The sequence below is a fragment of the Molothrus ater genome, chromosome 6, assembly GCF_012460135.2.
Source record: "Molothrus ater isolate BHLD 08-10-18 breed brown headed cowbird chromosome 6, BPBGC_Mater_1.1, whole genome shotgun sequence".
Taxonomy (NCBI): domain Eukaryota; kingdom Metazoa; phylum Chordata; class Aves; order Passeriformes; family Icteridae; genus Molothrus; species Molothrus ater.
In genome coordinates, this window is record NC_050483.2 from 29,194,308 (window position 1) to 29,209,771 (window position 15,464).

Here is a 15,464-nt window from a genome sequence, read left to right on the forward strand (position 1 = left end):
TTAGGGGTTCCAATGTTAGCAGAAGACATGTGGGTGGGAACAGACCTGCTGGGGAAGTCAGCCAGTGATGAATACAGCAGTCTTTCAAGCTGTACTCAGTGGGAATTCTATACTAAAAACCTAGATTTATCAACACCTAGATTCATCAACATAAAAATACCAGCCTTGACAGATCAGGGATCTCAAAGAAATGGAAATACTTGACTAATTGACTGTTGTCCTTAATTGTTTTGCCCTGTTGTTTTCTTGCTTATTTCTTTTTTGATTCTTTTGGAATAGGAAAATGTTTTTTCCTCCTCCATAGTTGTGTCCCTACCTTGTTTCCTATCTGGTTAGTAGATACTCTAACAATAAAAATGAATTGAAAGTAAACCTGTGGGTTTTCTACCTGCAGAAAATGCAGACAACATGAAATTAGGATCAAATTGTAAATTGTCAGTCATTTTTTAAAATGGAAAAATAGCAGGGGAAGCTTTTTTTTATAAGATGTGTAGAGCAGTCTTGACACCACAAAAGGTCTAGAATCAGCTCTAAAAAAATTTTGTTTGTGTTCTGTCAAACACCTCTCATACAAAATGTAACATATAACAAGACTGGTGTTCATGGTTGTGGTTTTTTTGCACATACATTTATATATACACACATAAAAATCACACACAGATATACATGTGTCTATGAGGGCAGCTTTCTTATTATTTGCTTCTTTTTGTTTATAGCTTGCTTATCCCCCTTGAAATAGCTCCATGAGAAGCAGATTGTCATGTTCACTCGGGGATTTTCTTTGGTTCAACCCTTTGGGGTTTCCTGATGTTTAGTTAGTGGGATGTGTCTATGATACTGCTTAGTTTTCAGTGGCTACTTACAGGGCATCTCTCTCCTGTCTGTGTGACCGCTGCCCTTTTGTAAAAGAATATTTCTGTAAGGTCCATAATTCCAGAAACTTCAGCTTCTTCATTAAATTTGAAACTGGCTGTTGGCCTTAGAAGTTCTTGGAGACAGAGAGCTGTCACAAAGAACAAAATGGCATAAGCCCTGTTTACTTAGGAACCCTTTCCTCCTTGGATAAATACACCCTTTCCTCCTTGGATAAATACACAGTTTTTATATTCTTCATGTAAATGGATTCCTTTTCCACAGCTGATTGCTGTGAATTCCAGTCTATTTTGGACAAACAATGTTTTTCAGATTTCAGTGATGCTTCATGTCAAACTGTGTTTTCCTCAATGCTTATCAGTGTATATTCCACCACAGAAGTGATGTGGGAGTCTCGAGGAATTAAGACTTGAGCCTAGCAGACTGCCCCAAACCAGATTCTTTATTTGTTATCTTAGGAAAAGAACCAAAAGTATACACCCGGCTAATTAATTATGTTATGTTACAGGTAAAATAAAGGGTCTATACATCCTGTCTCTTAAAGGACATATGCAAAGCACCAGCCGAACTGTTTCAAATTTGGGTGCCTCTGTGCTTCTCTCCCAGCATGTGGGTTTTGCACTACTTGAGGAAACCAAGGGGCAGCTCACTAAAACCCTGAGAAAAATTCTGTCTGCTCTTATCTTTTCTGCACCAAGTTTCATTGGCCCCTCTGAAGAAAGGGCAGACATGCCCAAGTGAGTGGAATTGAGATTTAAGAAGTTTAGTCTCTTTCAAAGCTGTAAACAGCAGCATGAAACTCAAATCTGACAAGCATTTTCCTGCTAGTAACTTAGCAGTACTTGCTTTTAAAATGGTTATAATTTCTGTGCCTTTATCTGTTGTTTGTGCATGCATATATATATAATATATATATAATTAGATGATGATAGTGCTTTTTGATTTGTGCATTTAAGACAGGCTTCTATATTCTTCTTGTTCTCCCCTACATTAGGAGGGCCATTCAAGAGACTTGAAAAAATTATCCATGTCTGTTAGTCCTTTATCTAGGGCCAAAAGCTCGAAAATCTGATATAGGTCATAAGCAATATGATATTTTATGGGAGCAGAAAGTGTGGATATTGGAGACTGAAATAAGATGCAATTTAGATAACATTTTATTGAAATAATCCATATTTAGTAGCACTGAGGAAATGTAGCTTGTGGGATTTTGAAAGCTTTCAAACTGGCAGTGCTATGAACAAAAAATAAATTCCCTAGAGTGGTAGTACTCTGCAAAATGCAATGCTAATGCTACTGTTACTAGACTACAGAAGCAGATTAGATCTTCATTTATTTATATCAACTGCTGTAATTTCCTTAGGGAGAGAGAAAATGAGAAGAGTTACAGTGGAATGAGTGGGGAGTGCTAGTCCAATGTAATTCTTTCAGATTCCTGATGGTGCTTCATTTTAAGCATTTTATGTGTACTTGAAACCCAGATTGAATTGGTGTTTTCTCCCAGGAGCAGACTCTAACCATGCCTGAGAGTTTTCTTCCTTCTAAGGCAAACTTCTGAATCAGCAGCTCATAGTCATCTGGAAGCCTTTTCCTGTCATAGTTGCTAACAGCTAGGCATAGAAGCTGACTCTGTCCTTCAAAAAAAAATTCCAGTATTAACAGCAAGCATTTTTTCTGTCTAATCTTGTGGTTGCATGAATATTGTAAATGTTGATTTCTGAAGTCCTGGTCAGATACAGCAGCAAAAAGGCAGACAATTAATCAAGTGGGTTTAATATTGGTCTGTTCCCCCCAGACATCTGAGCTCCCGGTGCAGGGTCTGGTTTGATTCCTAATTCAGCACTGCAGTGGTTCTTGAGGTTATGTTCAGCTTGAGTCTGTCTTTAGGGGGGGGGAGGGTGGAAGGAGGACAGTGCTTGATGTCTGAGCTATTTAGTTGTCTCTGTGAATGCACGTTTTTGCCTCCCCCTGGCTTGCCTCTGTGATTTGATTATCTGGGCTTTTGTTCTTCAAGTGACTGAATAGAAGGTACTCTGCTAGAGATCTATCCCCTCAGGACCAAAAATCCTTGTTCACAATTAAAGTGGAGCCTAACCATATGCAGGATGACATTCTTTCATCTACCCTTCCTCAAGCCCTTCTTTTTTTTTTTTCCTTTCTGTTCCTTCATTTTAAGAAGTCTACTCCATTCTCTCAGGATTTGAGCCTTATTAACTAGAGTTTGGTGAACTTAATAGTAATTATTTCTTTTTCTAGTAATAGGGACTGACTTCTTAGTTTTCTTAATTCTTATTCTACAGCTGTGAACTAGTGCAGTGAAATATTGGTTTATTGTTATATTAGTAATGAATATATCAAAGAAAACTTTTCACAAATGGTCCTGTAAATGTCCCAGTAACATCAGTCCAGCTGTGCTCTCTAGAGGCCTTAGGTTCTGATTGTCTTGTGCAGGGAGTACTAATTGGAATTGAGGATTGTTCTCCAAATGTCATGCGTTTTGTGACTTTGGCAGCTTGGGTGTTCACCCTTGAAGCTTCATGTGCACATTGTTCTTGCAATGGCTGCAGTCTTGGGGTTCTTCTGGCAATCTCTTAGTCTTGACCAGAAAAACTGCTTTCTACTTTTCAGACCCATATCACCTAGTCTTACAGGAAAAGACAAATGCATTTGGGAATTCAATCCTATGTTGTGAGAACAGCAGGAAAACATGTACCCCAAAGGTATCCTTACAGGGAAAGAGAGCAGAAAACAATGCTGGCTGCTACAGTGGTGGCAGTGTAATGGCAGATACAAAATACTTGGATATTTTGTGGAATATGATCAATTTCTGCTGATTATTGGCAGACCTAACCATCAAAATGAAATTTAATTTTATATTAAAAGTTCACTACTCATAGCACTTTGCTTACAACATGAAACTTGTGTACATGACTTTATCAGTTAATGCTTTTGGCATTTACTAATGGCTGTTTTGTGTCAAGATTAAAGACATAAGTAGTTTTTCAGCTCAGATCCTGAGCTGAGCTTGTTCTGTGGCTGGACATAATTGCATTGCAGATGTTTAATTCATTCCTATTTGCTTTCTCTTAATTCACTCCAGAGTACTTTACTGTCATAGACAGGTAGAAGAATTGTAAAGGAAAGCCCCCTCCCCCCCTTTTTTTTAAGTTATTTTAGGACTTCAATTCTTGATACAAATATACAAGACATCTCTGCTGCTAGACTTAGAGGAACAAAAAAAAGTAAGGAGAGCAAAAAACAAACAACCCACCTCTCAAAACCATTTTGTTTTCAAAAACATTTGAGAAAAAGAAATTCTGGGAGATATGTTGTAAATATGCAGTTGAATCAAAGATAACCACCAGATAAGCAAGGCCTCCAAGCATAGAGGTTAATTCAAGCCATGTAATACTGCTGAAACAGACCAAAGTAAAATACTACAGGAGTTAAAACAAGGGTTTAATCTAGAACACTTCCATTGACAAAAACATTTCAAATAAATTGAAAGATACATCCTTGTTACCACCTGTGTACATCCAAGGGCTCCAATCACTGCACCCCACTGCACTGATGCCTGTGTATAACACAGGAGAAAAAGAAGCAAGGCACTTAGCTCTTCACCATGTGTTTCAGTGGACTGAAGATCAGACCCTCCTATCCCTGTTGCTTTGTACCTCAGTGGCAATCGGCTTGCTCTAAAGTAACTGAAGCCCATCCATATTAAATTACAAACTCTTTTACAAAGTATTTACGTCTGGTTTGAATCACAAACCAAACTCAACTGTTTTGAGGAAAAACCTAAATCTAAAAAACTTGTGGAAAAATAATGAAGTGGACAGTCCTGGATCTTAAAACAGGAATTCGGGAGTTCCTTCATTTTTCCTACTGGTGCTAGTAGCTTGTTAAAGGTTTTTCCCAAGCTACATGATCCTATAATTAATAAAAATAAATGGAAATTAAAAAATCATACTTATTGGCATTAGGTAACAAAACCATCCCATGGGATCCTTTGGCTCGTCTGATTCAAAGCGAGCGCAGAGCACTGACATGTCTAATATTCCCTGCCTGTTCCTGCCTTGTAGCCTTTCTCTATACAGGGATTCCTTGTAGATGGTAAACAAACCATCCAAGAAAATCTGATGAAAATAAATCTATTTCCTCAACACAAATAAATCCACTCCTGATGCTTGGCCCTGTTGGGTGAAAGGTGCTGCAGCACCTGCAGCTTTTTTTTAATTCACAACTGGACTGGGTTAGCTGCCATGTAGTGCAAGCTATGGTGTACAGCGCAAATGAAGCATTATTTTTCCTCTTTGCCTTTAGTCTTTCTGTAGACCATCTCTCGAAAGCTTGCAAGGATTTAATTCTCTCGTTTCCTCCTCTCCTCCTGGTTGGAGGATGCCAGAGCGCTCCTTTCATCTGCGCTGTAGGTCTGGTTCTCTATACACACGTGCGCAGCTTCCATGCAGCGCTGTCTGCTGCCCCTCATGACATAACCAGAGCTCTCAAACAATGCAATCTCTTCACTTGTCAAGCTGATTTCACCTCTGTGGGGAATGCATTTCCCTGCTGTTAGGTACTCTGCCATGGCTGCACCTTCACTGGGCAGGAGGGCATGTCCATACTTCAAAGGCCTGTCATCCTGAGATGCATGAGTCCTGGCAAGTCAGCTCCTAGGTGGCCCTGCCTGAACAGGTAGACTGGACCAGATGACTTCCAAAGTTCCCTTCCAGCCTCATCCCTTCTATGATTCTGTAAAACATTTTAAGGTGCTTCATCAATTTCTTCCTTTAAGTTCCCCAGATTGTGATCACTTTAAATTATGCAAGTCCATGTGCTGAGCTGCAGATCCCATCGCTGTGGCCTGTCTTGCCGTTAGTACTTTCATGATGGAGCGTAAAGGTTTCAGGCGGGTGTTTTCCTGACACTGTTCATTTCTCATCTCCTCCTTCCTCTCCCCCCTGTAACCCAAAGCCCAAGCCTAGTCCACCAAGACAATTATTTCCCTTTTCATTTTGGCAATCTTTGAAAAAAAAACAGTCAGAAGAGAGCTCTGGAGATCACCTGACTTTAGTTGCTTCTCAGATCCGATTGCTCAGGGAATTGTTCAGGTAAATTTTGGATTTGCAAGAGTGGAGATTCCACCATCTCTCTGGGGCTGAGTTGCAGTGTTTGTTATGCTCCTGAACTTGCTGTTCCTTTGTGCTCAGCTGGAATTTCCCTTGCTGTGACTTGTGACTGTTGATTGCTGAGTATCCACTGCTGCATGCCTCTGAGGAGAGTCTGTCCCTGGCTGCTCAGTATTCCTTTGAAGAATGGGAAACTGTTGAGGTCCACTCTGTCCCTTCCCTTTCTCCTGGCTAAACAAAAGCAGTTCTCTTACGTTTTCCCTGCAGGGCACAGGCCTTCAGCTGCAGCGGCCCTCTTGTCCGCTCTCTGTCCAATTTGTTAATATCACTCCTGTACTGGGGGACCCAAGCCAGACACAATACCCCAGGTGTGGCCTCAAAAATGCCAGATAGGGGAAACAATCACTTGTCTTGTCCTCCTGTTTGCACCCTTGACAGTGCATCAAGTATATTGGTTTCTGAGAGCAGTGACACATGACATTTCCTGCACAATTGGTCATTGAGTCTTATGGGACATAAAGAGTGCTCCTCTGCAAATAATTTTGGAAGCGGGTTTGAAGGGTCTCACAGACACTCCATTCCTGGCATGTACATAACATGTTTTTTCTGTCCTGTGTGCCTCATGCAGGATAGCTGAAATCTGTCACTTTGGGGCCCTGTCATTGTTAGTTTATGATATGTGGGGAAAGAAGAAGAAAAAAAAAGATGTGGTCATAAATTCAAGATACTGACTTTTCCAGGTGTTTTAATTGCAAGTCTGTTTTTAGTCATGTGTCCTTGGCAAATTAGTTGCTGCTTCAACAACACAATTTGTAATAAATAGTAACAATTTGCAACATTTCTATACAAATGAGACTTTTTTTTCCATGTAGCATTTCTTTAACAAAACATATTAGAGGGGCTTTCTTTCTAATTGCTGGGATGTTTCCTATATAAACCCTAATCCTTGCAGTTTTGGCACAGCAGCTCAGCCTGCTGTGGGCTAACATTTTATGAGCAGTCAAATGAAAGGGGAAGCACATATTCCTGGCACTATCAGGTCAGCTTGGAAGGTAAATTGCCTAAGTGCTTGAACATGTTGGCTTGTAGAAATAACTTTCTGGCTTGGAAAGTATGGGTTTATGAGTGATTCTGAACTAGTGTGCACAAGCTTTTAAAGGAGCTTTTGTTTGATCAGTGCTTCTTACCTGTCAGAAAATGAGCAGAATTGCATTCATAAGTGCTTACTCACATCCTGCACTCTTAAAGATGAGGGGGAAAAGAATGGTTGGATTATGATAGCAGGAAACCAGAGAAAGGATTTTAGTGGTTCGTTACTGCATTTTTGTGATAGGAAACATCCAAACAATGCACTAATGTAATTAGCATTGCAAACAGAATATGCAAACAAATTGCAAACAAATTGATAGCCATTTTTTCTGTGGTAGTGTATATTTTGTGTTTATTTGCTTCTGAGTCCTGTGTTATTCCAGAACTTGTCTCTTCACTGCTTGGTGTTACTTTGCCTGATGATTTTATGTTTCCCTGGAGAATGAAAGGCAGAAACCAGTTATATTTGAGCCAAGCAAAACAGAATTTGTCTCCCATCAAAGGTTAGAAAAGGGACAAACTGGGTCTATTTCTTTATTTTTCTCCCTTTTCCCTTACCTAATAATAATTAAATGAAAAACCCAGCTTCTTGGCTGTATTGATTAAACTGCAGCCTAACATTAGTGGAGAAATAGAGTTTTATTTACACTGTCTACACCAGTATAACTGGAATTGGAATCTGCCATTGGTTCCACTGTGTGTCATTTAATCTCTAATTTGGGAGAGAAATAAACTGTACTCCCTCTCATTTATGGGAGAGTAAGTATTTGGAGACAAGGCACAATTTGTGGCCTCTCAGAGCTGCGAGGCGTAAGCTTTTCGCCACGTCAAATGTCACCTGTCATTCCAGTGCCTGCTTGTAGTATGTTAAGCTACTTTAAATTGCATATTGCCTGAAGTTCTGCACAATAAAGACATTGTTAATCATTTGTGTACTGCTGAAAAAGGTCAGCCTCCCATCTCTTCAGAGTAACTATGACCAGGAAAAAAATAAATAGTGTGATAAATGGGGCGGAGGGCCATGGCTTTAAACCACTTGAGACTTGCTGACAGTGAATGTTTAGCTTTGTTTTTTGTTTGGTGTTCAAGATTATTCTTAGTGACTGAGTTTTGATGGTCTTGGTAGACGTGTCTGGATTAATGAGTAATAGACATGCCAGTGTGTAATGGACATGGCAGCTCCCTTCTTAGGTAGGTGTTTGATGGAGTTTTCGTTGGTAGTTCGGGACATGAGGAAAGAAGCTATCAAAGGCTTCAACATCAAAAAAAGACCAGAGTTACAGGTTGAAAAATAGAGAGTATGATCTGGACATAGACATGCTTATATTAAAGCTAACCAAAATTCATAGCATTATTTAGCAAAGCAAACATATACTTTGGGCAGTAGATATTAGATATATGAAGTATGCTTTTCAATTTTGGTCCATTTATGCAGGCAACGTTTTTGTGCTGGTACTTCATCCCCATTTAAATGTAAACTGATCAATGAGGTGCAAAGAATTATGCAAATTATTCTTTTTTGCTCATTTTTGGTTTGGAGGAAGTAGATCAATTGTATAATAGCATCATTCAGGTGATACTTTGATAAACTGCTTTTATTTTTGTTCTTAACAGTACATCCTTTCGGGCTCTGATGACTTCAATTTGTATATGTGGAGGATTCCTCCAGATCCAGAAGCAGGTAAGTGTTGATGTTGTTTTAAATGGGGAAGGAAGAGTGGGGGGGCAGGTGTCTGACAAATACTAAACTGGTATTTCAAAATAATTGCTGTTCTCACATTGTGAATCTAGAGCAGCTCTGAGGAAAGCTGGATAGGGAGAGTTTACAAATGCCTGATCCAATGTCTGGATAACAGAGGTCAATGCCATTTGAATGTTTTCTCATAATGATTTTCTATTTTTTTCCCTTCTCATGTAATGATCATTCCTCCCATAATAAAGCTTGCAGCATAAAATGGTGCTGGGTTCACAGGGTGCTCCTTACAGCTCCACTGCATTGACCTCTTTTCCCCTCTCATTCCTCTTATACCAAAATCTTCCCACTGATTTCTAATGCAGAGGAATTATGCTTTTTTACTTTCTGGGTGGAGGAGCACTATCAGCTGGTGGAAAAGGCCCCTTTTGACTAATTTCTGACCCATTCCCCTGCTGGGGCAGACATGGTAAGCAAACAGCAGTAGCACAGCTCTGTATGGAAATACAGGAGAAGGATGTTAAAGGAAAGCCAGCAGTCTGGGGGCAGTGTAACAATCCCATTGTGAATGCCACTGTTGGTCAGTGTCTCTTTGATGTGGTCTGCTCAGGTATAGGGTTTGGCAATATGACATTCTAAGCCATACAACATCAGCATCTCTCTTCTGTTGAAACAGATCACTGCACTTCTAGAAGGGTGTTAAGTTTTAATTGAAAGAGTCAAGACTTTCAAAACTGCATTAGTGTTTTCATTTTTAGTGGCTCTGGCTCTTGAAACTGTACACTTTAGTGATATTAAGAACAACTGAAGGCTATCCTGTGGTCTCAGACACTTTAGCAATAGTGAGAGAAAATTACAAGCTATGTTAGAGGTAAGATGAAAATATTTTGTTTCATTTTCAAAGGTTGTTATTAACAGCTGTGTAATCCACAGCTGAGAGGATGAATAGCCTTCAGTTAATGGCAGGGTTTTGAGGAAAATGACATTCTAATTTTGGGGTTTTTGCTTAGTTAATCAACATTTCATGTTGCAGTCCACAAACCCTGAAGATGGTCCTGCTAAATGCCAGTAGCTTGGCCTTCTATCTTTGCATAGAGTTTATAGAGATATCTCCCTGCTTTTCTTTTTATTTGTGTGATTTTCTTGTACATTTGACACTGATTTACTACTACTTATGGATTTTTTTGCCTTAGTTAAAACAAAGATTACATACATTAAAATTAGTTATTTATTTGTAAGTTTTATTGTGTGGACTGTAGAATTATATTTTCTGCATATATCACCACACTGTCCTGACTTCCTTTGTAAAATCTGGATTTGAGATTTCTGTTTATATGGCTGTGATGCTCTTGAAAACTTTTTTCCCAGGCATCTGCACTTAACTAACTTTTTATCTGGGGCTTTTGCACAAGGATGAGAGCTAGTATTTGTTGCACCTGTAAGCAAAATAATTACTAAGTAAAATAATCTGTTTCAGAGTAGTTGTTAAGGATGCCCCTCTGTAAAAAGATATATGCTTGCAAAAATAGTTGCTATTTACAAATAGGTGATACATTTTGATCAAACAAATTTAAAATTTATTTTGTGATTTACCACACAACAATATCATATCTGGTTTTGTCAGGTTTCTTGTCTCTGGTTCTTGTAACTTCAGGAAGGGTGTTAGTACACTTGCAACATTTCAGTTACAAAATTAATTACTTAATATCAATTGCCCTCAGTGGTTGCCTAACGAATCAGAAGATCCAGGAGTAGTAATGTGTATGTCTTAATGTCTTGTAACTTGAGCAGTTCTCTTTTTGAAATATTTTAGCAAAACTCACAAGCTTGGTTTTGTTAGACCCAGAGGTCTGATTCTGTGGAAATAACTAACTGGGCATCCAGATCGCCTGTGATAGCCTTATTGAAGCTTTGCTTTTCTTCATTCAGCTCTTCTTGAAGGGTTGTGCCCATTTTGAATGTGATGAAATGCCCTTTCTTAAATCTTATCCTGCTGTTCAGAATAATTGCCAGAGAGATGTTGCTGTGCTTCCTCCTTGGAGAAATAGTCTTGCCATAGGGATGTATAGGAAAACGTTTGCTTCGGTGGAAAACTCCTTGTTCTTATGTTCTAGCTAAAATAAGAGTGCCTTTGGGTTTGTGATCTGAGAGAGTGGAATATGGTCTTTCACTTAAAATAGTGTGCAAGCTAGACAGGATGATGTAATGTCCTGTACTGTTGGTTGGTATTTTAAATAAAAATATCTCTCTAACTGATTTCTGCCTTCCGGTTGAACTCGGACATTGTGTTGCTATAAATATTTATGATAAAACTCCCTTAAATTGTATCAATTATTTGAAAATAGGGAAGTTTTTTTTTAAGCTTCTATCTTTTTTAACAGCTGCATCCTCAACAACAGCTCTGAAATTATTTTGTTATAGGTGCACCAAGTACTGATTATCCAATGGTTAGCAACATTAGTGAACAAAAGATGAAGAAAGGTGAGAAGGAACATACCAGTCATTGCAAACATATTTAAAGTTGGAGAAATGTGGTTGCCTGTACTGGTATTTTGCCAGGAGAATAGAACAAATTCTGCTGGATTTTTTTACAGATAGTCATAGTTTAGAAGTGTCCTTCCAGTAGGTTGCTTTAAATCTTTCCCATAATCAGCTGGAATCTGCAAGCAGTTTTGTTTGGTCCAATAATTAGGCAAGATTTTTGCCCCCTTTGGGGCAGGGAGATTTGTGGAAAAAAGTTATTTCCTATATTGCTTAAGAAGCCTCTCTGTTGAAGAATTTTACTGACTGTGTCCTTCTATAGTCTTAGATTACTCTGAATAGGCTGGGATTTCCTATGCCAGAAGGTTGGTTGCTTTTTTACCACCTTTTGTGGTTTCTTAAAGATGGAATAGTTTGCTCATTTTTCCACTTTCATCTCCATCCAAGTACTATCCAGCTTTCCACTGTGCTTTAGAAATAATTGCCAAATGTTTCATGAATTTTTTTAGCCAGTTTCTTCTTTAAAGTAATCCATGGAAGTATCACAGTTTTTTTCAGAGGCAGCTTCTAGCAAAGCTAATATATTAAGTTTGGCAGAAGAAAAGCAGTCCTGAGTTTCCACAGCCTTTACTTGACTCCAATGCAAGCTGGAAGTGAGAAGAGACATCAGTCCTACATGACTTGTCCAGCAAGCCTATTAACATATGAGCACTTAAGATGTTATTAAACCTAAACATGGTCTATTAGCTGGTAAAGAACCCCTGTTCAAGACAGAACCTGACCTGTCTTGTGGAGTAACAGGGTTTAGTAGACTAAAAGTTTTCAAAATGGAGTTTACATTCCTCGCTCATTACTCTGAATCATCTATGCAACTTTGCTTTTGGAATATTGCTCAAAGCTGGTGTGTGAAGGGTATGGTATTATTTGTGATTGAGAAGACAGCTGGGGATCCTTCAGTTCATGTGAGCAAGCTGTCACCAGGTTCTGCAAAACTTTACTAAATCAGAACAGCAAACTGCATTTCAAAACTTCTTTTTAATTCTGCCTTTGACTGTAACTGCAAGCAAGAAAGGGCTGGTCATTGTGGTCCAGTTACTAAACTAATTGCACAAATTTCCAGCAGAACTGAGGCAATTTTTCTTCCTTTTTTCCTTTTCTTCCTTTTCTTCCTCCTTGGTCTTTGTAAATGCTGGCACTTCTTTGGGCTTGAAGAATACAGGAACAGCTCTTTTCAGAATATTTGAACAGGGCTATCTCATTGGAAACAGCTTGTAGTTTAAATTCTCAAAGTTCTGGGCTGAAAAATGAAGATGAATAAAAAAATTATTAAGGGTTTCTTATTATCTTTAGCTATTTTGGAGATATTTTATATATGGGTACATATGCATATATGCATACCAGTTAGTTGGGGCAGGGGAAAGCCATCTTGACCCAGTGGGGAGCATACTCTGGAAGGTTTATGTTTTTTAAAAAATTATTTTTCTGAGGTGTGGTCTTGGGATATAAACTGTTTTACATTTAGGACTGTAGTTTGTCTCTTTCTTCAGGTCAGTCAGTGTTGACCAAATGGTGCTATGGAACAGTTGTTAGATTAACACAGCAAGTAAGTGCTGGGTAATTGTAGAAAAGGTTTTGTATTCAGGGGAATTGGGACTGGTTTCTGTGGCATTTTGCTTGTGATAATACCATGGGCCTGTGGAATCTATCACCAGGTGGCCAAGTGGCATCTATCAGAAAACAAGGTACTGTTGGGTGCTTTGTAGTGCTGTAGACAAATGAAAGAAGATTCAGCATCCAGGAGTGTTTCTGTCATCAGCCTTAGTATGTTAAATGTCTAATTTGGGAATAGAAAGCTGAAGATAACACTGAGCACTGGGAGAGGCTGGAGAAGCTTTAGTTCCTAGCAACTGGCCATCTAATTGTACCAAAGCTCCTTTCTCTTGTCGTATTGAAAATGTTTGCAGTCAGCCGTGCAAAGAAATGCACAGCCAAGTAGTTTACAAAAAAAAACCCAACCACAAAAAAGCAAACAAAAACCCCCAGTAGACAGCTATTGGTTGTGAGATAATTTCACTTATTTTATATCTATTACACTCAGAAAGCATAGTTGTTGGTGGTAATTTGCATAGTTCCAATAACATTGTGAAACCTGTTGCAACCTATGCCATTAAGTACAGCAAAAAAGCAGTGTCTCTCAGACCAGGAGGGGGAACAGAGTGTGAAGGTGTGCTAAAGTTTATTTCTATAGTAATTTTTCTTAGCTTTCATAGTGTTGTTCAGCTATACTAGTGATAACAATAGTGGGAGAGTTGGGATAGATAAGGTGTATGGCAGATATTTAGAACCAAAAAAAGAAGGGAGAAAATATGCATCCAAAAATAGCCACTACCACTACAATTTTATGCATAGTCTTTACATGTTTAATATTACTTTTCTCTTTGGCTTTTGGAACCTCCACAGAGGTACAAGACCACTGTGGGGCTGGTTCTAGGCATAGGCCAGGCAAAGGAGTTGATTGCCTGAAAGAGCAAGAACAAGAGTTGTCTGAGGCAGAGGCTGCTACCAGCTGACTGCTCCCTGTGCTTTCACTAAAGCTCTGCAAGGCCCTGCTGATCCTTTCACCTCACCTGGAAGCTGGAGGGGGGATTCACAGGTGTCAAAGGAAGCATTCTGCAAATGGAGTTGAAACTGCTTTCTTATGAGGGGGCACTTGGAACTTCAATGTCTCCTTTTACCATGCTAGGAGGAGAAGGAATCTTGGCCACCCCTTCCTGTTCTCACTCCATATTTAATGGGACCAAAGTCAGCTGTGCTTGTGCTGCTGAGAAACCTTCAGTAAGTCTGGCTGCTGCCACAGCTGGAGTCAATTCCTGACCCCAGAAGAAGGGATGCTGCAGGACCCTGTGCTTTTAGGGAGAAAGTGCTTGTGTTAAACCTAGCTTCTCTGCAGATGGGTCTCTGAGGAGCAAAACCAACTACCTGCATCCACTCTATGAAACAAATACAGGTGTGTGAATGACCAGAGAGGCTTTTAAGGTACCTGAACATAATCTGCTGCACTGAAGGCAGAGGCCCCATATGCTATGCACATTTGCTTGTATTGTGCTGTGCATTTGCTTTCCAAACTATGGTATCTCTCTTTGTTAACGCATTATGATCTCATAGGATTCAAATGCAAAGTAGTACCCATGTCTAAATGTACCCTGGATTATTACTAATGAAAACTAAATGAAATTTAAATGAGCTACTACTGTAGTGCCAAGTACTGCAGTGGAGTGGTATGCTATGGCACACTGGCACACAGCTGCAAATATCTGGTTCTTCTCAGGAGTTTTCAGCACTTTGAGTAATTCACAAGGCTTGTATGAAGTTATGCTTTAGTCTGTGGCATGTCTTTCTACCTTATATGAACAAACAGTGGGATTTCTTTTCCAGTGTCCTAGATAGAAAAGGCTTCTGAATGAGGTCATTTAACTCCTCTGTTACAGTGGAGGATAGTTCCTTATCCCAACAAGTTCTCTGGCATTTTGACAGGTTTTTTTAATGTTTGGAACAATGCAGCTCCCATTAGTTTGGAGACTGTTCTACATTCCTACAGGATTTCTGCACTAGAACACTTTTCTCAGTAATCTATCACTTTCACTTTTTCTTTAGCCTTCAAATAATTTATTCTGGCTTTTTCTAAACATTGCTTCTTGTTGTAAAACTCATGCAGAGGAAGTCAGGTTAATGTCTAAATCTGTCACTCTCCTTTGTTACAATTTACTAGAGTTTTTAAAACTTATTGGGATGGGGATTTCAGCATGTTTGAAATATGTCAAATCATTCACATCAGTATTTACAAAACCACATAATTAAGAAGTAGTTCATTAGCCTAACATTTAAAACATAAATTTATAAAGCAAACCAAGAAGAAATCACTTTGGCAACTTAGAAGACATCAACTACTTCAAAACATTGTATTATTCTTTCCTCTGTACAGGAGCCTGTAGAGAGGCCTTGTGATGCAAAAGTATTCTTGTCAAACATGTACAGGAAATCTGTTTTAAAATGTGCACATTAGATTTAGCCTTTACTAAGCTATGTCTTTAAGCTGATCAGATATCATAGTAGGATATTATTTAAAGGACTTTTTGAGATTTTGTATTGCTCTTCTTTGGAACACTTATTTGCAGGGTATAAATTAAGGGCGATTTTCT

At 39.0% G+C, this 15,464-nt stretch overlaps 1 protein-coding gene and 1 long non-coding RNA gene across 2 annotated transcripts in view; one reads left to right on the forward strand and one right to left on the reverse strand.

Annotated features, from left to right (window-relative positions):
* DCAF5 (DDB1 and CUL4 associated factor 5) overlaps window positions 1–15,464 on the forward strand; it is a 67,198-nt gene that overhangs the window by 40,799 nt on the left and 10,935 nt on the right. The window contains exon 7 of the mRNA XM_036383857.1: window positions 8,706–8,772. Coding sequence (XP_036239750.1) covers window positions 8,706–8,772 — 67 coding nt within the window. The remainder of the gene's footprint in view (window positions 1–8,705; window positions 8,773–15,464) is intronic.
* Window positions 11,313–15,464, reverse strand: part of LOC118687121 (uncharacterized) — a 38,312-nt gene continuing 34,160 nt past the window's right edge. Inside the window, exon 4 of the long non-coding RNA XR_004980298.1 lies at window positions 11,313–12,562. This is a non-coding gene — a long non-coding RNA (uncharacterized LOC118687121). The remainder of the gene's footprint in view (window positions 12,563–15,464) is intronic.